We start from the raw sequence: 24,698 nt of genomic DNA, 5'->3' as shown, positions 1-24,698 counted from the left end.
AAAAAACTCTGCAACGCGAACAAAAACAGAATTACCTGGAAAAACTCAGCAGGTCTGGCAGCATCGGTAAGACCTGCTGAGTTTTTCCAGGTAATTCTGTTTTTGTTTTGGATTTCCAGCATCCGCAGTTTTTTGGTTTTATCTCTGCAACGCGAACAGTGTGTGGGGGAAGTAACAATATTGGGAATGCATCAGATACAGGGTTTGGGGAATCAGCTGAGATCACTATTAAGAGATGGTAGCCAGCAACGTTCAAAGTTTCCTTTAAGACTTGCACAAGCACAGCAATCTTAAAGAAATTGTGCAGTGCAACCAGCAGGCTGTGTAAGCAAAAGCAAAATTCGAGGGGACATTGTTTGACCTTGAAAAGACATGCCAATCAATTCACTGACATATACAGTATAGGTTCACAGGCAGAGCAGCTACTGAAAGCTGCCTGAACTAAGACTGAATCTCAGCATACCACTGTCTGCAAACAGTACAAAGGAAGACGGATAATTTCTTAGCTTGTTACTTCAGTTATTTAAGCTTTTAAGTGAAGTTCTGTGTCAGAAAAACTGTGTTGTGGAATCATGGCACTGACCTCTGGTTAGTTTGAAGGATTTTGTCAATCAGAAAGAAGACTGGACACTCCACTGCATCTCAATGTATTTCCCACTTTTCTGCACAGGTCGAGTATCAAGGAAAATCCTAAGAATCATGTCCTACTTGATTTGATTATATAATTCTGGCTGACATTTCGGTGTACCAATGAGTCAGTTCCGTAGTCAATACATAGTAGGGACTACACTTCAAAGTAATTTATTGTGGAACATTAAGATATCCTGAGTGTGTGACAAGGTACTATTTAAATGCAAAATTCATTTGCATCTGAATTCTTCTCAGCTGCATTTGTTTCAACAGGTATAAATATGATGGTCACATATCACCTACAAGCTCAGAATATAATTAATGTTTACCTTCATTAAAATTCGCATTCGGGGCACGATCTATTTGCATTTTATTCAGGCTGTGGGTACCAAATCAATGTTTGTTTATTCTCTGCTGCACATTCACTGTAACATTCACAATTGATTGTGAAGTATTTACTCAAGTTCCTTAGTTTTGAAATTTCCTTATCTTTTCAAATGTTACAGATTTCCTTCCTGGTTTGACATATAGCAACACACCTACATCCGTCCTAGTATTCAGCATCATGTGCTGGGTTCAAGGCTGTGACGATTAGGCAGCACTATCTGGAATGTTGGACAAGGTTCTTAAGCTAGGTTTCTAAATGATTTGGCTGAGGTGAGATATTATTGTTCAAACATCACATACTTCTCAAAAGATTTGTCCAACACAATTCATGCATTTTACTGAAGAAAATGTCCAATGAATTAATCACTGAAAATAAGACAATTCTATGTTATTTCCAAGTTTCTAACCTTCCAAAATGTCTCTGGGACGTAATATTGCAATTTGCTTTCCATCAAGTGCCCAAAGAGAGACTGAACCTGATAGAAGACATTCTCTTCTGGATTCTCATCATCATCGTCATCTACTGACAGCATTGCCTGTAAGAAGGGACAGAAAAATTGACCTTGAGAGAGATCTAAACCAAACCCTTAGACATGATTCTTTTTCTGTTTGCTACTGTACAGCATTTATTGAAGAGCACTGAGTGCATCATTCACAAGTCAGTTCCTTTTTTGTTATTCATTCTAAGGACGTGGGTGTCACTTATTGTCCATCCCTAGTTGCCAGAGATTGCCCTTGTGGGCCTTGCTTGCTAGGTCATTTCTGAGATCAGTAAAGAATTAATCACATTAATGTGAGATTGGTGTCACATTTAGGCTACACCAGGTAAGAATGTCAATGTTTCTTCCTTAAAAGGACATTATTGAACCAGTGGGGCTTTTTTTTAAAATAATCCTGCAGCTTCATGGCCAATTTTACTGATACCAGCTTTTTATTTATTTTCAGATTTCAAAAAACTCCAATTCTGAAACTGCCCTGGTGATCACTGGATTACTAATCCAGTAATATAACCACTATGCTCTTGAATTGGTTGGAGGATATTGAGCAAAAGAAGAAATTATTTCTGCAAAATGTGTTTTCCTAATCTCTCCTTGACAATGTGCACTGGTCATCTGTACAAGGGACACACCTGTGAAGCAATGAAGGATAAAGATAAACACACAAGTTCCTGCCTCCACAACATCTTTCTGGAGACTTGTGAACTGAATAGGGTGTAAATTATATTGAACGTTGAAGTCTGACGCTAATATGTATCCAGAACAAATTATGACACCAGTCCCAAACTAACAGTGTGAAATTAATGATTTGTAGTCATGGATAGCATCAGAACTATTGGGTTTGATACCAGTGGTTGTTGGCAGTAGAGTGCATACATCAAAACTGATTTGTTTCTTTGAGGATTTACTTTTTTAATACAAACTGTTTAATACAGGGTGTGGTTCAGATTAAAAATATAAATTCCTGTACATTTACAACAAATGTATTATTTTTACACACATTTTTCAAAATAACATTTACCCAAAAACAGAGCATTAATTGCTCCAAATACATTTACCCAAAGCCATTATTAATACCAAAGAAGATGTGCAATGTTATCCTTCTCCGCATGGAATTACTTTTGTTTAGTACCTCTCTGACAGCACGCCAATTCGAAAAATCAATGCGTTAGGAATCAGAGGCAGAAACCCATCTTCCCGAATTCTCGCTTAAAGATAATGGCTGCTAGCAATTAAAAATGAAATATTTTGGTATTTGGTACCAAGTGTAAGTATTCCCAAGCATCAAACGTTATAAACATTGCTTTTGGGTGCAGACTAAAGCACACTCTACTGTTTTAAATTCAACAGAGAGAGATCGGTGTAAAATTTTTCACTTCTTACATCAACAAGGCGCTGAGAGTCCATAACTACTCAAAATATTCCGAAGTTAATTTCATATTCTAGTAAATTTTAAAATTTGAACTAGAAAAGTGAAAATGTTTTTTTATTAAAGTGGTAAGGAATGCTATGAAGGATAGTATTTGCATCTGCAATTCCTGAATCTCAATCTTGGCTGCATCGTCAAGGAGAGGAAGTCATTCCACAGAGGTCTCATCTTCAGCTCCTAGCTGATATCTCTTCTGCAGCATTGAGCTAAAATTATGTTATTGCCCAGTTGGGCAAAGAGTGACACATGACTCAGTAGGTCCAAAAAAAAATCAATAAGGGGCAAAATTAAATAATTAAAACACCATTACCTCTGGTAATCCAGGCTGCATGTAAAGTTGCTGGAATACTGCATTCATATAGCATGTGGCTCCTCCATTCTTCAATCCCACAAACCCAGAGACAGAGCGGCTATCAACAGGTGGCAAGTACTAAATACAAAAATTCCAAGTCCAGATAATAAAACATGCAATGAGTTCAAGAAATACATTACAGTTCAAGTAAACATAAATTGAAAAACATCGTAAAATTGATTGGGACGTGACAGATAAAACTCCTACTGCTAGGCTAAAATAAGACTTCCTGCAGAACAGCTGATACTTCTGGCAAAGTAAGATTTTTAGGGCAAGTTTTAAGATAACAAATTGGGAGAATAAAAGAATTAAAACCTTGCTGCAGAAATTTAAAACAATGCTTTGAACATCAAAAAGCAATATAGTTATAATTTACTCTGAGGGCATAGCAACTTCAATTTGAAAACTTGAACTCAGACTGACTAATATTACCAGAAACGATATGGAAGGGTGCAAAAAGGGACTGCAAAGATTTAAGCATGAAATCACTGCATTTCCATTTTCTAGTTTTGTAAATGATCTCAATTTTTGTGATACAAACATCTGTTGATGGAAAACGTGTGTGAGATGTTATTGATGTTGCAGAAATTAAAACAAAAACTTCTATTCATGTTCTCTGCTGTAATACATTTTCTTACTTTTTTGAATAGATTATTCCTCGTTTAAATAGTCTCCTGCTCCTTTAGAAAATACTCAAGAATCTAATTATTGAAAAGTGACTAATAGCGAGCTAAGGAAGGAGAAGAAAAACAAGTGGATGCCTCTAATTGCTCATGTTGCAAAATCAGAGTGGGGATAAAAGATGGAGGATTTGCACTGAGGAGGAGAAAAGACAAGTCATTGTTAATAAGCTACAGCAATAATGTTTGGCAGTTATTTTTTGCTCAGGTGTTGGAATATGCTGTATTGCAGATTGGCAACATGCATGCTCCATGTTCGCGCTAACCATATGTTGACAAGTTTCTGCTTCCCCTCAAGGAGAAATGTACAACAATGCAAAACACAGATCTAATGATGAAGGCTTTTTTTTAAATGAGGAAAATTGTTACTTGAGGTGACCAATCCAATATGTCTATCTGTATTCACTGAAAGTTTGAATAATTACATATTGAGCCTGAATTTGCATGGAGTGGCAGAGTCGAATTGCTACACTACTCCTAGTTTCCTACCTGGAAATCCAGGCAATCTTTTTTGCCCAACCATCTGACTCAGGCCTGGTAGGGTGGGGTCGCATGCGGCAGTGGGAATCTGTAGCCCAGGTGAGGAGGTGGGGTGCAGTTGGGGGGAACTAAATGCTCTCACCATAGCACCTGGTCGAGTTACCCAGAGACAGCAATGCTTAGAAGACATTTATTAACTTATCATGCATGATATTATGAGGCAAAAAGAAATCACTAAGAGCCATTACTTCACTTACCTCAAACTCCTTTGTAAGTGCAGGGTCAAACTGGTGGTGCATTGAGAGAAGCTCATTGGAGATAAGCTGGAGATTACTCAAAGAGCTATCTGCTAACATAACCAGCACCTCATAAGCAGCAAGTCGGCTATTGACTGTACTGCACCTGAAGAGAGAATGAGAGATGGAATGGAGTCAGCATTTATAATTCTGCATCTTCAGGTGAAATCTAGCCCAGCTTGATGGGGCAACAGTTATGAAACCAATCAGAACAAACATTAAAAAGGACTGGTCTTACATACTTTGGATGAAAATCCTGTTGACTAATCGAGCAGCTCCCAGCTGGACTGCTGCTGGTCAAGATGATTTTCGAAGCACGGAACAGGAAGTCTTCCATGAGCTGTTTGATTAATGATGGTCCTGCATAAAGTCAATCAATCAGTTTAGTAAGATCAAAAACAGTCCATCCCTTGTCTCGTTGGTTCCAAAACAGAAAAATCTGATTAGGGGTGGAATCAAAGGTTAGTGGAGTTATAATCAAGTGGGTTATTTGGCACTGGGAACCAACAGTAGCAGCAATTTAAACAGTTAGATATGGAAATCAATAGATACTCTAGTCTTCTATTTGATGGACGCTGAATCTTTGTTCCGGAGTTTAAAAGGCAGGCTAGTGTGTGTGGCACATGATCTGCAGAAGTGCAGGTCTGATGGAACAATCCACTTTTCTTGTTTCATGTTTTATTTGTGGGTTCCATAGGCATAGAATGCCAAAAGAAAATGGAGTTTCTACTATCAAGGATTTGGCTGGGGAACAGATGGATGGAAGTGGACACCACTTTTAGGATGAATTTTGGCTAACCTTAATATTGACATGGAAGTAGGCATCAGAAGAAGTATTCTTAACTATGAGTTGGAGTGCAGTGACTAAAACAGTGCCTAGTGATGTGTGTATCCCATACTTATAATGTACATTACCTACTTTGATATTTTTCCATGCTCTCTTCATGAAGCTAGACACAATGACATGGTCCACAAGGAACCCCTCCTCCGCAGTGAGGTACAAAAGTACTAATCAACACAATCCATGCAATTTGGACACATATTAAACTGGTACTACCCCAGAGAGAATGGTACTGTGGTTGGGTCAGTGTGGAGTTGTATTATTTGGACAACCATTCTTTCCTGAGTCAACAGGTGATTAAAATCAGCACAATGCTCCCTTTTGTGATGCTCATGGGAAAAAAAGGCAGAAAACAGCAAAGGAAATTGGCCACACATGATGGAGTCAAAGTGAGTCTTGATCCCCGTCTCAAACATGCAACTGATATTTTGAGCAAGCAATTGAAGGCCTCAGGTTAAAGTCCACATGACAGAGGAACATAAGAAACAGGAACAGGAGTAGGCCATTCAGCCCTTCGAGCCCACTCTGCCATTCATTGAGCTCATGACTGATCTACTTCAACACCATTTTCCTGCACTATCCCTGTATCCCATGATGTTTTTAATAAGTAGAAATCTATCGATTTCAGTCTTAAACATACTGAATGATTGAGCCTCCGCAGCCCTTTGGAGCAGAGAATTCCAAAGATTCACCACCCTCTGAGTGAATAAATTCCTCCTCATCTCAGTCTCAGAGTAAGGGCCAGGTCATTTAGGACTGTCCCCCCAGGTTCTAGACACCCTATCCTTTCTGCATCTACCCTGCCCTTTGTATGTATGAATGAGATCACCTCTAATTCTTCTAAACTCCAGAAAATAAAAGGCCTAGTTTATTTAATCATTCCTCATTGAAGAACTCCTCCATCACTGGAGTTAATTAGTGAACTTTCTTTGCACTCCCCCTTGGGCAAGTACATCTTTCCTTAGATAAGGCGACCAAAACTCCATGAACAGTCACATCAAGATGCGAGATAATGCAGTAAGACATCTTTACTCCTTGACTCAAATCCTCTTGCAATAAAGGCCAACATTTACCATAATTGCTCGCTGTACCCTGCATGTTAGCTCATGAACAAGGACACCCAAGTCCCTTTTAAGTTCAGAAATTCCCAGCCTCTCACCATTTAACACATACTCTGTATTTCTGTTTTTCCTACCAAAGAGGATAGCCTCACATTTCTCCACATTGTATTCCATCTGCCAAATTTTTGCTCACTTGCTTAGCCTCTCCAAAACTCCTTGAAGCATCTTTGCATCCTCCTCACAATTCACACTTCCACCTAGTTTTATGTAATCTGCAAACTTCAAAATATTACATTTAATTTCCAAATCTAATAATGGATAAAGATTGTGAATAGCTGAGGCCCAAGCACTGATCCTTGTGGATCATTAGTCACAACCTGAAAATGACATTTATTCGTACACTTGGTTTTCTGTCTGTTAAACAGTTTCCAGTCCAAGCCAGTATATTCCGCCCAATTCCATGAGCACTAATTTTGTTCACTAACCTCTTGTGTGGGACCTTACCAAAAGTTTTCTGAAAATCTAAATATACCACATCCACCGGTTCTCCCCTTATCTATTCTGGTAGTTACATCCTCAAAAAAACTCCAACAGGTTTGTTAAACATGATTCCCCCTTCATAAATCCTTGTTGACTCTGCCCAATCCCACCATTATTTTCTAAGTGTCCTATTTTCACATCCATTATTATAAATTCTAGGAATGTCAGGCTAACAGGTCTGTAGCTCCCCATTTTCTCTCTCCCTCCTTTTTTAAATAGTGGAGTTACATTTGCCACCTTCCATTCTGCAGGAACTGCTCCACAGTCTCTAGAATTTTGAAAGATGACCACCAATGCATCTACTATTTCTGCAGCCATCTCTTTCGATACCCTGGGATGTAGATCATCAGGTCCAGAGGATTTATCTGCTTTAAGCCTCTTGAATTTCTCTACTACTGTTTTTTTTTTAAAACCAATATTGTATTGCAGTTTCTCATTTACACTAGTTCCTTGATTTGCCACTATTTCTGGGAGGTTTTTAGTATCTTTCCCCGTGAAGGCAGACACAAAGTATTTGTTTAGTTTCTCTGCCGTTCCCTTGCTCCCCATTACAAGTTCTCCTGACTCCGCTTGTAATGGACCCGCATTTGTTTTTGCTAATCTTTTCCTTTTACGTACCTATAGATGCTTTCACAGTCTGTTTTTATGTTTCTTGCTAGTTTACTCTCACATTCTATTTTCCTTTTCTTAATCTTTTTCTTGGTCCTCCTTTGCACAATTCTAAAATGCTCCCAATTCTCAAGCTTACGTTTTTTTTGGGCAACATTGTACGCCTCTTCCTTTGATCTAATGCAATCCTTGGATTCTTTTGTTAGCCATGGTTGGAACACTTTTCTTGCTGGGATTTTGTGCATTAAAGGAATATATTTCTGTTGTGAACTATGTATTAGTTCTGAGGCCATTGTCTGTCTACCATCATACTTTTTAACATAGTTTCTCAATCTACCATAGCCAATTTGCCCCTCATACCTTCGTACTTTCCTTTGTTCAGCTTTAAGGCCTTAGTCTCTGATTAAACTACATCACTTTCAAAATTAAATGTAAAATTCTATCATATTATGGTCAATCTTTCCTAAAGTCTCCTTTACAGCAAGATTATTAATCAACCTTCTTTTATTGCACAAAACTAGATCCAAAATGGCCCGTTCCCTAGTTGGTTCCTCAATGTACTACTCTAGAAAACCATCTTGCATACATTCCAAGAATTTGTCCTCCATAACATGAATGCTAATTAGGTTTACCTAATCTATATGTAGATTGAAATCCCCCATGATTGCTGTATTACCCTTGCTACACAAAGCTCTAATTTCCTGATTTATATTCCGATTTACATTACCACTGTTGTTTGTTAGCCTATAAGCAACTCCCATCAATGCTTTCTGCCCCTTGCTGTTTCTTAGTTCCACCCAAACTGATTGTCTTGATCTTTAGAACAGAGGTCATTACAGTACTAATGCCCTCTTTAGTTAACAGAGCTACCCCACCACCTTTTCCCAGCTTCCTATCCTTTTTGAATGTCACACCCCCTTGGATATTCAGGACCTAGCTTTGGTTTCCTGGTAGCCAGGTCTCTATAATGGCTATCATACATATTAATTTCTATTTGAGTTGACAATTCATCTGTTTTATTGCAAATGCTGCGAACATTCAGATAGGGCCCTTAATTCTGTTCTTTAAAAAATTGTTTCTGTTAACTCTGGCCCTATCAGCTGGTACACTCAAGTTTGTAATCGCTGTCTCTTACTGCCAAACTTTGATTATCATTACCTTTATTACTACCTTGACTATTGCCTTGTCATTTCCCTTTAATTTATTCAATCTTCTCTTACATGATCCCTCCCCCACCAGTTAGGTTAAAGCTCTCCCTACTTCCTCAGTTATATGACTCGCTATAACATTGGTCTCAGCAGAGTTCAAGTGTGTACTGTCCCAACAATACAGCTCCCACTTTGCCCAGTACTGGCGCCAGTGCCCCATGAATTGAAACTCATTCCTCTCACTACAATCTTTGAGCGATGCATTCATCTCTCTAATCTTAGTTATCCTGCGTCATTTTGCATGTGGCTCAGGTAATAATCGAGAGATTACCACCTTTTAGGTTCTGCTTTTTTATTTAGTGTCTAGCTCCTCATACATATGCAGAACCTCTTCCCTAGTCTTACCTATGTTATTGGTACCTACATGAAACACAACGACCGGATCCTCTCCCTCCCACTGCAAGTTCCTCTCCAGCCCTGTGCAGATATCCTGGACCCTGGCAATGGGTAGGCAACATAGCCGTCTGGTCTCAGGTTCCCAGCTGCAGAAAACAGTATCAATCCCAGGCTATATCGTCTCTTATCACTACAACATCTCTCTTCGCTCCCCCCACTTGAAAGGCATCCTTCACCATGGTGCCATTGTCAGTCCGCTCATCCACCTTGCAGTCCTTCTCCTCATCCACAAAGGTAGCAAGCACCTCATATCTATTGAACAAAGTCAGGGGCTAAGGCTCCTCCATCACTACATGTTGATTCCCCTTACCTGCAGTCACATTCTCCTGTCCCCGACCACTGACCAACTCTGAAGTTCTGCCTAACCTGGACTGCCTCCTGGAACAAAGAGCACTTGGCGGTGGACACATGCCTGACCCGCTCGAGTGTAAAATGACGCGCATTGACGTCAGGCGAGTGTCTCGACGTCTGCGCTCAGTTGCGCAATATTTCGTTCGGTGGGCATGTGCCAGAGTCAGCAGCCCGCCTGCCGACAATTAAAAGGCTTAAGGCCATGAAGAAGATAATTCAATGAAATTTTTCGCTGCCCGTCCAACCTTAGTGTTGGCAGGCAGGTAAAAGGGCCAAGCAGGCGGGATGAGGTTTCCTAAAGCAAATAAAAAATAAAATAAAAAATTTCAAATTTAATTAATAACACGTCCCTGCTCGTGTGACAGAATCACACGAGAGGTCATGTTTTAATACATTTTCCATTTTTTTATTCAATTTTTTTTTTTAAAAAACACTTCATCTCCCTGAGGCAACTCTGTGCCTCAGAGAGATTATCAAATGTGAACTTGTGAGAAGTTTGTGCTTGGCCCACCTGCATTCCCCCCGCCCGCAGCACTGAGCGCTGCTGCTCGCGTTGCACGCTGGGCAGGCCTTAACTGGCCGGCCAGTGTGAAATCGCCTTCCAGCCTTGATCGCAGGCGGCGGTTGGCTTCCCAACTGCCCCCATCAAGCCCGCCTGACAAGGGCAAAATTCTGCCCATAGTGTCCAGGTAACTCTCCCCATCCATTGTCCACAACTCAGACTCCAGTTCAGCAACTTCGAGCCGAAGTTGCCTAAGCTGCAGACACTTTCTGCAGATGTGGCTGTCTGGGATTGCAGTGCATTCCACAGATCCCCACATGTTGCAGTCACAGCACATCACCAGCCCTGCCATTTCTGTCCAATCTTATTTAATTAGTCAATTAGTTAATAACTGATAACAGATAAAGTAATAGAAAATTGCGCTCACCAGCATGGAGACAAGAATGGAAACTCACCAGCCACTGGAGGCTAAAAAAAAATAGATAAAGGGGCACCTCTTTCCTCCTCTACCCCTAATTTCTACCTGAACCAAATTCCCAATTATCCACTCACAATCTACATCTCACTCAAGTGTAGTGTGGTGTCTGCATGCGAGTTTAAAATCTTTCTGTTTATAATGAACCTCTGATGACTGACTAGTTAACTTAGCTTTCTGCTACAGTAACTAATACCTGAGGATTGCTGAAAAAAAGAGAGGCTTCTTTTGTCGAAACTTTTCCTCTTGCACTCATCAGGATATTTCACAAGAAAATACCAATGCCAGGGAAACAACATATTTATAATGCATGAGAATAGAGTGCTGATTGGCAGAGGCATTGCCATGGCGAATGCACCAGTAGACAGTGACTGACAGTTAGCTGCCAAGCATTGTTTGAAATTTAGACCTGGCACCTTCTCTCTGATTGGTCAAGACATTGTTCTGGAGAATGAACCAGCAAATGGCTGTCACTTATTTTGTTTAGCTGAAACAGGCACAATGTGTGTACATGTTCTTTCTGTCTGCAAAAAACAGGACCCTGTGTTATTAATATATGTAGCTTCCAGTACACTGAAATGCACCACACTGCGAGCCTGACTGACAACCTTAAATTGGCTGTCAGCGTAATTAGTAGCACACTGAAAATTATTTAGCAAATGTTACCCAATTGTGGAATCACATTTAATGTTGGACACTGTGTTTTGAGTTTTGCAAGCACAAGTTGGTTGGGTACAGTCCATACCTTGCTCGTTGTGAACAGAAAGAACATGCTGTTTGACACGATCCGCTAGTCTTTGGGACATACAGTCTACATACCCAGCATGCCACTGGCACTGAAATTCATACACTACATTAAATGTGTGTGTGACAGGCAGAATGTCTTTTTGGCTTGATGGTAGCATCCTGTTCGCAGTGAATATGACTCATTTTGCTACTGCAGAGTAGCAGCATGAAACAACTAGTTTCACCTGTTGCTCAAATTGTTGAGATATCTTACCATTCCACAGTAATCTGAGGTAGACTGGGAACTTTTCAGGACCAAAACTGATAGCCTTGGACCCGTTCATGAGTTTGCGTTATATACAGTGTGAAATGATCTAATCAGGGTAGTCATTACAAAAAACAATTGGAAGTTCTGGTGCCAGAGATATCATGGTGGAGAGACATACAACAGGCCTCAATGGCAATCCCTCCATCTGCATCATATAAAATAGGACAGGCATGAGACTAATGTCTTTATGTTGTGACACTACTTCTCAATTATTGTCTGCAACCTGACTTCTAACATGCAGAGGCTGCAAATATTGTAATGTTTACTTGCATATTGCTAAATCTCTGAATTGGTCTCTGGTAATTGAGGAGTCCTGAGGACAAACAAGGTTAATTTCTCTGAGCTAAGAGACACTCAACAAATATTTCTTCTCTTTGCAACCTCCTCCCCCAACCCCCATTCCCTGCAACAACCCCACCCGACCGCCACATATTCCTTAAAATTTATGTGGGTCCAGTGGCAAGGTGGCACAGTTTCATTAGTGGATAAATAACTTCATTCATTGGGAAAATATAGTACTGAGAATGATTGCAATCCTTTATATAGTTACTCAAATGAGTGTGTATTTGTTCCCCTTAATTTGCCTCTATAGATCAAAGACTTATCACCTGATCCTAAATACTGCAAGTCCCACTCTGTAACCGATACCAGAGATAACCGTACATTGAACCATCCCTGATTACCATCTTTATACACAAGTATTATTAGCTTCCCAGATGATCTGGTTCAGATTATGTTGGTATACTAGCTTGTGCTTTAGCCAATAATTCCTTTCCCCTTACTAGTTTGCAATCTCCATCACCAATGTGCTATTCTTAGCCAATGGAAGATCAGTATACTACAGGATGGCAGTATCTATTAATTATCTCTCAAGTGAGATGAGGACAAACTGGTCTTGACACTTGATTCTGATGCACATTTTCAATAGCTGCTATAAAAATAAATTTACATTACCGAGTAATTCCTTCTCTGGGCCGCTGAGTGACAGAAGAGTTTTGATAAGGCGCAGATGTCCTGCAAGCAGAACATTATCTGACTCGCTAGTCTCTGATTCAGCAGTCCATGTGGGCTCAAAGTTGTCAAGCCAGTTAACCTCATCTTCTAACATGGCTGCAGGGCTAATTTGAAGCTGTTCCATTTCTGAAGCTAAAAAGAAATAGGTGATTAAGTTCAACGCTGATGTCCTTATTGCTGAAAATTAGAAATATCAGTGTTATTTAGAGACTGCACACTATTAGATAGAACACTGTTCCCATATAGTGCTCTGAATTCAGCCCAGACAGATGTGTAACAAGTAACTCCCCTCTCTAATTCATACAACAATCTTAAATTACATTTTTAGGAATTCTAAACTAAATTCCAAATTGGTGTGTATCCAAGGCACAAGCTATTCTCCATTTTACTCCAAACTGGCAACCCTATCCAGGGAAGCCAAAGAAATGGCTGGAGAGAGAAACAGAAATTTGACAATAATGGTCTACAGTGGTTGGAGTTAAAATGCACTGAATGGTAGAGCAGTGAAGCATTCCCTGTGTTATGAAAATATAATAATTTCATAATATTATTGTGATTTATTGCAAAAGTGGGTTAATAGCAAGGTTTGGATTAGTTTGTGTGTGTGAGCGTGTGTGTGTTGGGGGGGATTTAATTGGAGACAACTGGTCTGGAGCTTTTGAGTTATCAAAAAGGAAGCTAGGTTTGACATGCTAAATACGTAAACATGGCTGAAGTTTTACAATGTGAGGTGTAAGGAAAATTTGCATTTTTAGATAAACCAGAGTAGTTGCAATTTAAAAGAGATGGCAAGATGTTATACCTAGCCAGAAGAAGTTAAGCCAAACAGTGTGATTATTTTTCCCAAAGGTTATTGATAATATGAGCATCGTGCAAGATTTACCTTATGAGAAAAGTAGATGCAAAGACATACTGGAACAATGGAATTTACATTTAAAAAGGAGAAACAAGTATAAAGGAGATGAGGTTATGTGTAAGGAGAAGGCATTCTACGATCTGACAAGTGTGAAAAGCTTCCAGTCTCTTTGCATCAAGGAACTGAAGCTGAGAAAACTCATTTTGAATTCTCCTATCAGGGTATCGTGTTGCTTTGCCTGGGGTTGTTTAAATCTATTTGTTTTCTGCTGTTACCTTAACAGAGGTGTAACTGGGAGCCAGATTAAATAGGGGAGTTAGCAGTTAGTATAGTAGTAACTTGTAGACCAATGTATATGTTTAAAATATTTTCTTCTATTAATAAATGTTTAATTTAGTTTTGTAAAAAAAAAACCTCTTCGTCTTGGTGGACTTATTGCTATTGAATTCACAAGTTTCGAAATAAAATACACATTGCAAAACAGTTCTGGCAGCTGTTTCAAGTTTCCCTCTGGGATTTGAGCAGTTCAGCATTTACCATCCACTGTGCCATAACACCTGTATCAAAACTTATCCTATTCCTGGCTAAAAAATGTCTAATGCTGTTGCAGAGATAATGAAGCTGTTCAATTCCTCGGCACTACTTCTCTTACTTGGGCAGATTGAATCGTGGAGCAATAATTAAGGTGAAGCTATACATTTCTAACCATTCCAATGATCGTTTTGCTTTTAGTTTTACCCTATCTCAATGAAGAAGCATTGCTCAATTTGAATAGGTAAAGCATCACAAAACAAGCAAAGCATTTTTAGATTTAATGTGCAAAGTAAACAGGATAATGAAGGGTCAATGATAATGGTGTTAGACTTGGAAAGGCAAAATAAAATTTATTGAGATAAGGAGGGATCTGCTGGCCCAAATTAACTGGCAAAAAGGTTATCAAACAGGACAAAGATCAGGAGTGGAGAACCTTCAAATACACGATAGAATACTAAATGGATATATTACTGTATGCCAAAATGGGCTGCAAAGAAGAGAGCTCCATGGGTAAACAGGCAAAGTATAAACTAACCTAAAGGAAAACACAGAGCTGCTAAGATGTCTCACAGGAAACTCAATCATATACAATATGAGAATTTGTAGCAACAGGAATAGAAAGTTGGCTAACAGGTATGAAACAAAGGATTAACGATATTGCTCAGAAATGGGCAAAAGTATAAAAGCAAAGAGATGACAGATTTGTACAAGGTAATGGTTAGGCCACAGTTAGAGCAGGGTACCTATACAATTTTGACATTCCATGACAAACTGGATATTGAAGCCATGCAGAGTATATAGTGTAGAGATCCCACAATAATACCTGATGAGAAACTATAGTTATAAGGAGCGACCCTAAATATTGGCATTATTGCAACTGGATAAGAGAATGCTAGGATATTGCATGGAAGTTTTAAAGCTCAAGAGTTTTGGCAGGGTGAATAGAGAGGGACTGTTTTTTTCTGGATGGGAAATCAGGGACAAGGGCTCATCAATTTAAAAAAGCAACTAGGAGAGGAAGAAGGGTTAGAATAAATTTTATGTAGAGTGCTGTTACAATATGGAACTTTAAAAAAAAAATTCATTCAATGGACGTGGGCTTCACTGGCTAGGTCAGCACTTACTGCCGATCCCGAACTGCCCTTGAAAAGGTAGTGGTGAGCTGCCTTCTTGAACCGCTGCAGTCCCTGTGGATTTTGACCCCACGACAGAAAAGGAATGGCGTTATATTTCCAAGTCAGGATGGTGAATGGCTTGGAGGGGAACTTCCAGGTGGTGGTGTTCCCATGTACCTGCTGCCCTTGGCCTGCTAGTTGGTAGTGGTTGTGGGTTTTCAAGGTGCTGTCTAAGGAGCCTTGGTGAGTTTTTGAAGTGCATTTTGTAGATGGCGCACATTGCTAATGTGCATCGGTGGCGGAGAGAGTGAATATTTGTGGATGGGGTGCCAATCAAGCAGGCTGCTTTGTCCTGGGTGGTGTCAAGGTTCTTGAGTGTTGTGGGAGTTGCACTCATCCAGGCAAGGGGAGAGTATTCCATCACAATTCTGACTTGTGCCTTGTAGATTTTGGACAGGCTTTGGGGAGTGAGTAGGTGAGTTACTCGCCACAGGAATCCTAGCCTCTGGGCCTGCTCTTGTAGCCACAGTATTTATATGGCTAGTCCAATTCAGTTTCTGGTCAACAGTAATCCCCAGCATGTTGATAGTGGGGGATTCAGCAATGGTAATGCCATTGAATGTCACGGGCGATGGATCAATTCTCTCTTGTTGAAGATGGTCACTGCCTGCCACAAATGTTACTTGCCAATTGTCATCCCAAGCCTGAATGTTGTCCAGGTCTTGCTGTATTTGGAGATGGTCTGCTTCAGTATCTGTGAAGTTGTGAATTGTGAACATCGTGCAGTCATCAGCAAACATTCCCACTTCTGACCTTATAATGGAAGGAAGGTCATTGATGAAGATGGTTGAGCCTAGGACACTACTCTGAGGGGCTCCTGCAGTGACTTCCTGGAGCTGAGATGCCTGACCTCCAACATCCACAACCATCTTCCTTTGTTCTAGGTATGATTCCAACCAGTGGAGAGTTTTCCCCGTGATACCCATTGACTCCAAATTTGCTCAGGTTCCTAGATTCCACACTTGGTCAAATGCTGCCTTAAGGTCAAAGGGCAATCACTCTCTCCTCACCTCAAGTTCAGCTCTTTTGTCCATGTTTGAACCAAGGCTGTAATGAGGTCAGAAGCTTAATGGCCCGGGCGGAGCTCAAATTGAGTATCAGTGAGCAGGCTATTGCTAAGCAAGTGTTGCTTGATAGCATTGTTGATGGCCCCTTCCATCACTTCACTGATGGGGCGGTAATTGGCCAGGTTGGAATTGTCCTGTTTTTTTGTGTACAAGACATACCTGGGTAACTTTCCACACAACCAGGTAGATGCCAGTATTGTATCTGTACTGGAACAGCTTGGTTAGGGATGTGGCAAGTTCTGGAGCACAAATCTTCAGTACTATTGCCGGAAAATTGTCAGGTTCGATAGCCTTTGCAGTATCCAGTACCTTCAGCTATTTCTCGAGAGCACGGAGTGAATCGAAATGACTGACGACTGGCATCTGTGATGCTGGGGGCCTCTGGAGGAGCCAAGATGGAACACACATTCGGCACTTCTGGCTGAAGATTGTTGCAAATGATTCAGCCTTATCTTTTGCACTGAAGTGCTGGGCTCCCCCATCAGATGGGGATATTTGTGGGGCCTCCTTCTCCAGTGAGTTGTTTAATTGTCCACCACCATTCATGACTGGATGTGGGAGGACTGTAGAGCTTAGATCTGATCTGATGTTGGTTGTGGAATCGCTTAGCTCTATCACTTGCATGCCAAACAGCATAAGCAGCAAGTAGTCCTGTGTTGTAGCTTCACTAGGTTGACACCCCATTTTTGGGTATGCCTGGTGCTGCTCCTGCACTCTTCATTGAACCAGGGTTGATCCCCTGGCTTGGTGGTAATGGTAGAGTGGGGGATACATGAGGTTACAGATTGTGGTTGAGTACAATTCTACTGCTGATGGCCCACAGCACCTCATGGTTGCCCAGTTTTGAATTGCTAGAGCTGTTCGAAATCTATCCCATTTAGCACAGTAGAAGTGCCACACAACATGATGGAGGGTATCCTCAATGAGAAGATGGGACTTGGTCTCCACAACAACTGTTCGGTGGTCACTCCAACCGATACTGTCATGGACAGATACATCTGTCGCAAACAGGTTGGTGAACATGAGGTCAAGTATGTTTTTCCCCCTTGTTGGTTCCCTCATCACCTGCCGCAGACCCAGTCTAGCAGCTATGTCATTTAGGACTCGGCCAGCTATGTCAGTAGGGGTGCTACTGAGCTGCTCTTGGTGATGGACACTGAAGTCCCCTACTCAGAGTACATTCTTTGCCTTTGCCACCCTCACTGCTTCCTCCAAGTGGTGTTCAACATGGAAAAGTGGTGTTCAACATGGAAGTGTGCTGATTCCAGTAGGGGAGGTGAAGCTCCGGTATGTGGCAATCAGCAGGAAGTTTCCTTGCCCACATTTGACCTGATGACATGAGACTTCATGGGGTCTGGAGGCGATGTTGAGGACTCCTAGAGAAACTCCCTCCCAGCTGCCTACCACTGTACCGCCAACTATGCTGGGTTTGTCCTGCCAGTGGGACAGGACATATCCAGGGATGGCAATGGTGGTGCCTGGATCTGTAAGGTATGATTCTGAGAGTATGGCTATGTTGAGCTGTTGCTTGTCTAGTCTGAGAGACAGCTCTTTACCACAGAGTATTTGAGGCAAAAGAGGAATTCCACCTTTTACGGGAACAGTAAGATTATTTGAAGCAGAGGAAGATACAGGGTTATGCTGACAGGACAGTGCAGTGGAATTTAGTTTTGGATTGGTTCAGAAAAGTGCCAGCATAGATGTGATAACCTGAATGTAGCAAGTCATAGATGCTTGCAGCATAAAAATGCATGCAAGTAAAATTTTAGTAGTACTATGTTTATTGGTGCCTTAAATTCAATGTTAAAAGTCACCAACTATAGTTATGATTCTGCACAGTAACAAATAACGTAACATTCCAGTACACATTTTAACTTTGATTAGTTCGTTTGGTTGTAATTAACAAATCACATAGCAATTGGAAAAATTTGATTGCATTGTGACCCTCAATGTAGCCCCATGCTCTTGATACGCAAAAACAGTCAGACAGTATTTACTTGGACGAAAAATTGAAATGCAATTCATCAATTAGAAACTGCCAAAAAAATTCATTTCAGAATCAGTCATTTCTGCATGGTATACTGAGGATTTATCTAACACAGAGTGGATGAACTGAAGAAAGAACACGCTGTCCACTTACATTTAACCTATAAATTGATCCATCATACTCACATGTTAAGTCATCCAAGAGTTGGCACCTCAAGCCAAAATATTCAGTACACTGAGACAAAAGCCTGCAAGGCAAGCAAGGACAAGTAATTTGTAAATACAGCAAAATGAAACATGGTCATTTTAAACAGAAACTTAACTTACATTCATATAATGGCCACAGGTAAAATAAATTCAGAGCATTTTGTAGGCAGGTGTTACCCATTCAATGGCATCTCAACGGTTTCATCACCTGTTTAGGTAATTTCTCCATGGGAATGCCTGAGCAGCAAATGAGTTAAAGGAACGGACTAGGGTAACATCTAACCATTGCAATTAAACTCCAAGCTCCAGATTATGCTTAAAATAACGCTATTGGTGATCTTCTACAACGTCATAAAGAAACAGATATTCAGGATGCTTTTGATCAGACTGGGCTTTTATTTTATGATTTCAGTTTTTATTTTATCTTCTGATATCCTTCTTACCTTTGGTTGATTCCACGCATGATGCTGGTTGGGGACCATAGCGGCAGCTGTGTTGTCAGGATGACATGTAGAAGGAACTGGTTAGGTTTCTGTATTTCTGGGTTTGTGGAGGTATCCGTTTGGCTCAGCGTGTACAACTGATCCCAGGCAACTCTTCTGATCTGTGAGTATATGAAACAACTGACATCTTCAAAATACAACAATCCTATTGAAAGGTATAAAATTCTTAGAGGGCTTGACAGAGTTGATATTGGGAGGTTGCTTCCCCTGGCTGGAGAGTCAAGAATTAGGATCTTAGTCTTCCATTTTTCCTACCAAGGTGGAGAATTTTATACTTCCCTACATTGGGCTTCAACTGTCACCTCCTTGCCCAATCACTTAACTGGCCTATATCCCTTCAAAGCCTCTTTGTGTCCTTCTGATATCTACTTTCCCACTTAACGTTGTATTAGCAGCAAACTTTAATGTATTAAGTTATCTAAGCCATTGACAAATTGTAAATGGCTGAGACCCAAGCAATAATTCACGTTACATTGTGCTATCCTGAAATGTCTTGTTTACCCCTGCTCTCTGTTTTCTGTCCATTAACCAATTATCAATCCATGCTATTATTACTCCTAATCCCATGATCCCTAATCATATTTATTTATTCTTTCAAGGGATGTGGGTGTCGCTGACAAGGCCAGCATTTGTTGCACATCCCTAATTGCCCTTGAACTGAGTGGTTTACTGGGCCATTTCAGGGGGCAGTTAAGAGTCAATTACTGATCTGGAGACACATGTAGGCCAGGCTGGGTAAGGATTGCAGATTTCCTTCCCTAAAAGACATTCGGGGGAAATGTTCGCAGAAACAGAGACAAGAGAAATTATAAGGGGGAAGTTTCATGGCCACTGAGGCCAGCTTTCAATTCCAGGTTTTAGTAATTGAATTTAAATTCTACCTGCTGCTGTGGTGAGATTGCTCTGGATTACTAGGCTAGTGATATTACTACTACGCCAACATCTCCCCCTGAATCTTATGTAACAACTTCCTGTGTGGCATATTTATTATAATATATATTATATATCTCCATTAGTTTCCATCCTGCTAGTTACACCCTCAATATATAGATAGATTGGTCAATTCCTCTCTTCTAAGACTCTGCCCAATCATAGTGGTTTTCCAAATGTCCCATTACCAGATCTGTAATAATTGATGCACAGAATCACAATGCAGAAGAGGCCCTTCGGCCCGTCGAGTCTGCACCAACATGTGAGAAATGCCTGACCTACCTACCTAATCCCATTTACCAGCACTTGGCCCATAGCCTTGAATGTTATGACATGTCAAGTGCTCATCCAGGTACTTTTTAAAGGATCTGAGTCAACCAGCCTCCACCACCCTTCCAGTCTTCTCTGCTCCAACGAAAACAACCCAAGTCTATCCAACCTCATTACTTCATAACTTAAATGTTTCATTCCAGGCAACTTCCTGGTGAATCTCCTCTGCGCCCCCTCCAGTGCAATCACATCCTTCCTATAATGTGACAACCAGTACTGCACACAGTACTCCAGCTGTGGCCTCACCATGGTTCTATACAACTCCAATATGACCTCCCTACTTTTGTATTCTATGCCTCCATTGATAAAGGCAAGTGTCCCATATGCCTTTTTCACCACCCCACTAACATGCCCCTCCACCTTCAGAGATCTATGGACACACACGCCAAGGTCCCTTTGTTCCTCAGAACTTCCTAGTGCCATGCCGTTCATTGAATACTTCCTTGTCAAATTCCAGCAATTCCCTACCACAGATGTCAGCCTAACCTTCTACAGTTCTCCGTTTTCTCTGCCTCTCTTGAATAGCTGGGTTAAATTTACTACCTTTCAATCCACAGTGATCGTTCTCAGACGTGGGGAATTCTGGAAGGTCAAAATTAATGCATCCACTATCAATGCATCTGCCTTTTTCAAAACCCATGTAGGCCATCACGTCCAGGGGATCTGTCAAGTTTTAATCCCATGAATTTTTCCAGTACTTTATCCTTACTAATATTAATTAAGTTCCTCACTCTAATTAGAGCCTTAGCTCCCCACAATTTACAGTATGTTCGTGTCCTCTAGACAGACAAAATATTTGTTGAACATCCCTGCCATTTCCCTATTTCCCCCTTAAAATTTCTCCTGTCTCTGCCTCTAAAGGGCCCATGTTTGCTTTCAATAATTCCAAGCTGTATACTAAAAATCCACAGGCCATTTTCAGGAGGCCCAAAATAGTGTTCCCCATTTTGTTGTAACTTTCATATCTCCACTGCAGGAAACCATAAACAGCTGGAGAGTTAGTGAGGGTACTTTTTCACATTTGTTTGACTTGCTCATTCATACAACGTAGCTATCGCTAAACAATCAAATCCATAATGGGAATCACAATCTCACTCAACCAACATCAAGCTCATTTAGCTTTGCCTATGGAAACCTTTCTAATTTCAGATATGATTGCTGCTTGATCTCTTACTTGTTCCACATTATCCCAATAACGTAGCACTTGCTGGTCCCAGAGAAAATCAAGATGCAAACCAGATTTTTTAGGCAATTTTTATTTTCCTTACCTCAGCACTGGGGGATCCAAGTAGTATGTCAATGATAAAATCACTCACACAAGGAAGAATATAAAAAGAACCTAAAACAAAAAAGCAAAATCTCATCTTCTAGTCTATTGCTATCATTGAAAACAATCAGCTATTAATCTCATTTATCACAGAAATTAGCATTGATATTTTTCGAATTCAGTTTGTTAAAATATTTCTGGTTTCCTTCAGATCTCTACTCTCTACCTAATCTTGTTTTACATTTCACCTGCAGTTTAGCTCATGCAATTCTTCTAATCTGCCCTCTATATGCACCACCATATCCTTAAATTTGAAGACAGTGACATGACAGTTACTTCAAATTGGATTTACTCAATTCTGTGCAGCTCCTCTTTCCAAAAGCCAGTTGCCATCAAGATAAATTCCAATTATTTCCAGTTTCTCTTTTCCTGTGAGCTTGTCTATCTGTGGTGATGTTTCCCATTTATCTCAGCTGCTTCATTTAACCAAATCCATACGTGTTTCTTATAATACATTATTAATTTTTAAGTACAACTGCATATAAGCTGTGTTTGTAAGTGGAATTTGGTTAAAAAAAATCTGGATTCAACCATGAAATTAAGTTAGAGGTTTTACAAAAAATATGGACTCTTTTTCTATTCAGTTACTTTGAAAATAAAGCAAATAAAAAAGTATCAATGTGAGGCAGAAATATATCGCCAAAGGGTAGCTTGCTGAACCTTTCTGCAAGAAGTGGAAATCTACCAAGGAGCCTTTCAATTACCATATTTTTACTCTGGACAGAGAAAACAATTTCCACTGAGGACATGTTTTGACAGGTACAACTTTACTTATAAAATAAAATTATAATCTGGTGTTACCACTTAGAGTATTAAGAAAGACAAGTGTCATTTTAAAATATATCCAACTTCCAAAAATAATGAACTGATCTGTGAAGGACATTACCTAATTGCTGACACCGGAGTTGTAAACATGTGACTAGAAGTGATAAGGCCTCTCGGGCAATGAGCGTATCTTTGGTGGAGACTGAGTGCTGTTTCACACAGATGCCTGCATGTAGTGTGGTTGATTCACCTTCACTTCCTGTACTGCAAGTGCTGCCTGTAAAAAGTTAAAACAGTTGCAGTGTTATTCTACTCGAAGGGGTAGTTTACTCCCCACCTTACATTAGGATAACCTGATAGTAAATTGGATACTTTGCCAAAAATAAATTGCTTCGCCTACCCACCAAGCTATGGGATCTATTTGTGATATTTATCTGATACCACAATAGGCATTTAATGAAAATTCATGAAAATAAATCAATGTCAAATCAATGATGCTAACATCAGATTTACTGTATCCCAACAATTGTCCCAAATTTGTCATTGTAGAGAGAGTTCCAGCACAAGAGTGGAGAATATACATTTAAAAATAATGATCCAACAAATGATGATTTCCTGACATGTTACGCTTTGCCTGAGAAGTGATGAGTGGAGTGTATAGAGGTCTCAGGCTGAACAAAGAAACAAACCTGATGTCTAGCCCCAGATGCAAGAGCAACACTGGCAGAGGTCGGATTATGTCAATTACTGATCTTCATGACCAAAAGTGATACTTCATGTGGAGACCACAAAAGAGCACAGAAAATTACTGAGATTTCAAGAGCTGCAAAACAGCCTCTATTTTTGTTTTTGCCAAATTTGGGAGCCACAACTCAAGCAGATTTTCTGTAAATCATCTATCAAGGTAAATATTCATTTTATGTTACTTGTCCTGGTATCTAATTTGAAAAGAACTATTGACAGTGGGACTCAAACACTAAAGCACACAAATAAAGGTTACTCAACCTAGGAAAAGCTTCAAGGGCACACAAGGTTTCCTCACCTGAACTGCTGAGCCTATTTCGAATACCAACAGAAAACAGAAAATTGGTACTCTCCCTAATTGGCTGGCAGCTCCCCACCAGGTCAAGACGTCCAGCAGCTGCTGCCCATGTCAGCCTCATGAAACAGGCTACTGTTGAGGTGAAATCATTCACATCCATTGTCTGCAACAAAGTTACACGTGTTCACATTAACTAAAATACACAAATAATACACCTACTGGACAAATAACTGGCATGCTATAGCTTCAAGGGTGAATGAGTGAGTTTAGGTTGAAACACATATCTTTCCCTCAACGATTCCAGTAACAATTTTTTCAATCAATATTTTATTCAAGAGTTGATAAAACTACAAATTGATTTGTCCCTTTAGTTGTGCCATGACAAGGTTGCCATAATTCCTGACTATCCTTTATGTTCACACATGAGCAGCTAGTATTTTTTTTATTCATTTACGGGATGCGGGCTTTGCTGGCTGGGCCAGTATTTATTGCCCATCCCTAGTTGTCCTCGAGAAGGTGATGGTGAGCTGCCTTCTTAAACCGCTGCAGTCCATGTGGTGTAGGTACATCCACTGTGCTGTTAGGGAGGGAATTCCAGGATTTTAACCTTCAAAAAAAAACTTCAGAGGTATTTGAAGAAAGCTGAATGCCGAAACCCAACTGTACATCTCAAAGGTTTTTTAAGGGTACGAATATAAGAGGTAGGAGTAGCAGCACTTGGCCCCTCAAGCCTGCTCTGCCATTCATTAAGATCATGACTAATCTGAATGTAGTCTCAACTTCACATTCCCCCCTACCTCGGATTACCTTTCACCCCCTTGCTTATCAGGCCTCTATCTACCTCTGCCTTTTGAGGAAGAGAGTTCCAAGACTCACGACCCTCAGAGAAAAAATGTCAATTTTGTCTTAAATGGGCAACCCCTTATTTTTAGACAGTGACCCCTAGTTCTAGATTCTCCCACAGGTGGAAACGTCCTTTCCACACCCACCCGAAGTATGTTATTTAAATGATCTAGTGTTCAAACTTGTGTCAAATATGCCATGAGGGGAAAAATATAAAGATTCAGTACCAAATTTTCTCATGATAATAAAACACTAAACCCATTTTGTGGATTAGACACGACAGGAACATACATAAATAGGAGCAGGAGAATCCCATTTGGCCCCTGCAGCC

At 40.3% G+C, this 24,698-nt stretch overlaps 1 protein-coding gene across 5 annotated transcripts in view; it reads right to left on the bottom strand.

Moving 5' to 3' along the window:
• usp24 (ubiquitin specific peptidase 24) overlaps positions 1-24,698 on the bottom strand; it is a 195,274-nt gene that overhangs the window by 56,805 nt on the left and 113,771 nt on the right. For all 5 annotated transcript variants that reach the window (XR_005945485.1, XM_041207988.1, XM_041207989.1 and 2 more), the window contains exons 34-43: positions 23,525-23,687; positions 22,604-22,759; positions 21,659-21,729; positions 19,071-19,231; positions 18,607-18,668; positions 12,743-12,934; positions 4,994-5,111; positions 4,713-4,857; positions 3,254-3,373; positions 1,425-1,553 (exon numbers count right to left, since the gene is read on the bottom strand). Coding sequence is in view for 4 of the 5 variants with exons in the window: in XM_041207988.1 (XP_041063922.1) it covers positions 1,425-1,553; positions 3,254-3,373; positions 4,713-4,857; positions 4,994-5,111; positions 12,743-12,934; positions 18,607-18,668; positions 19,071-19,231; positions 21,659-21,729; positions 22,604-22,759; positions 23,525-23,687 (1,317 nt within the window). In the remaining variant the exon portion in view is untranslated. The remainder of the gene's footprint in view (positions 1-1,424; positions 1,554-3,253; positions 3,374-4,712; positions 4,858-4,993; positions 5,112-12,742; positions 12,935-18,606; positions 18,669-19,070; positions 19,232-21,658; positions 21,730-22,603; positions 22,760-23,524; positions 23,688-24,698) is intronic.

This window comes from Carcharodon carcharias, chromosome 16, assembly GCF_017639515.1.
Source record: "Carcharodon carcharias isolate sCarCar2 chromosome 16, sCarCar2.pri, whole genome shotgun sequence".
Taxonomy (NCBI): domain Eukaryota; kingdom Metazoa; phylum Chordata; class Chondrichthyes; order Lamniformes; family Lamnidae; genus Carcharodon; species Carcharodon carcharias.
This window is presented reverse-complemented; position numbering and strand designations above follow the sequence as displayed.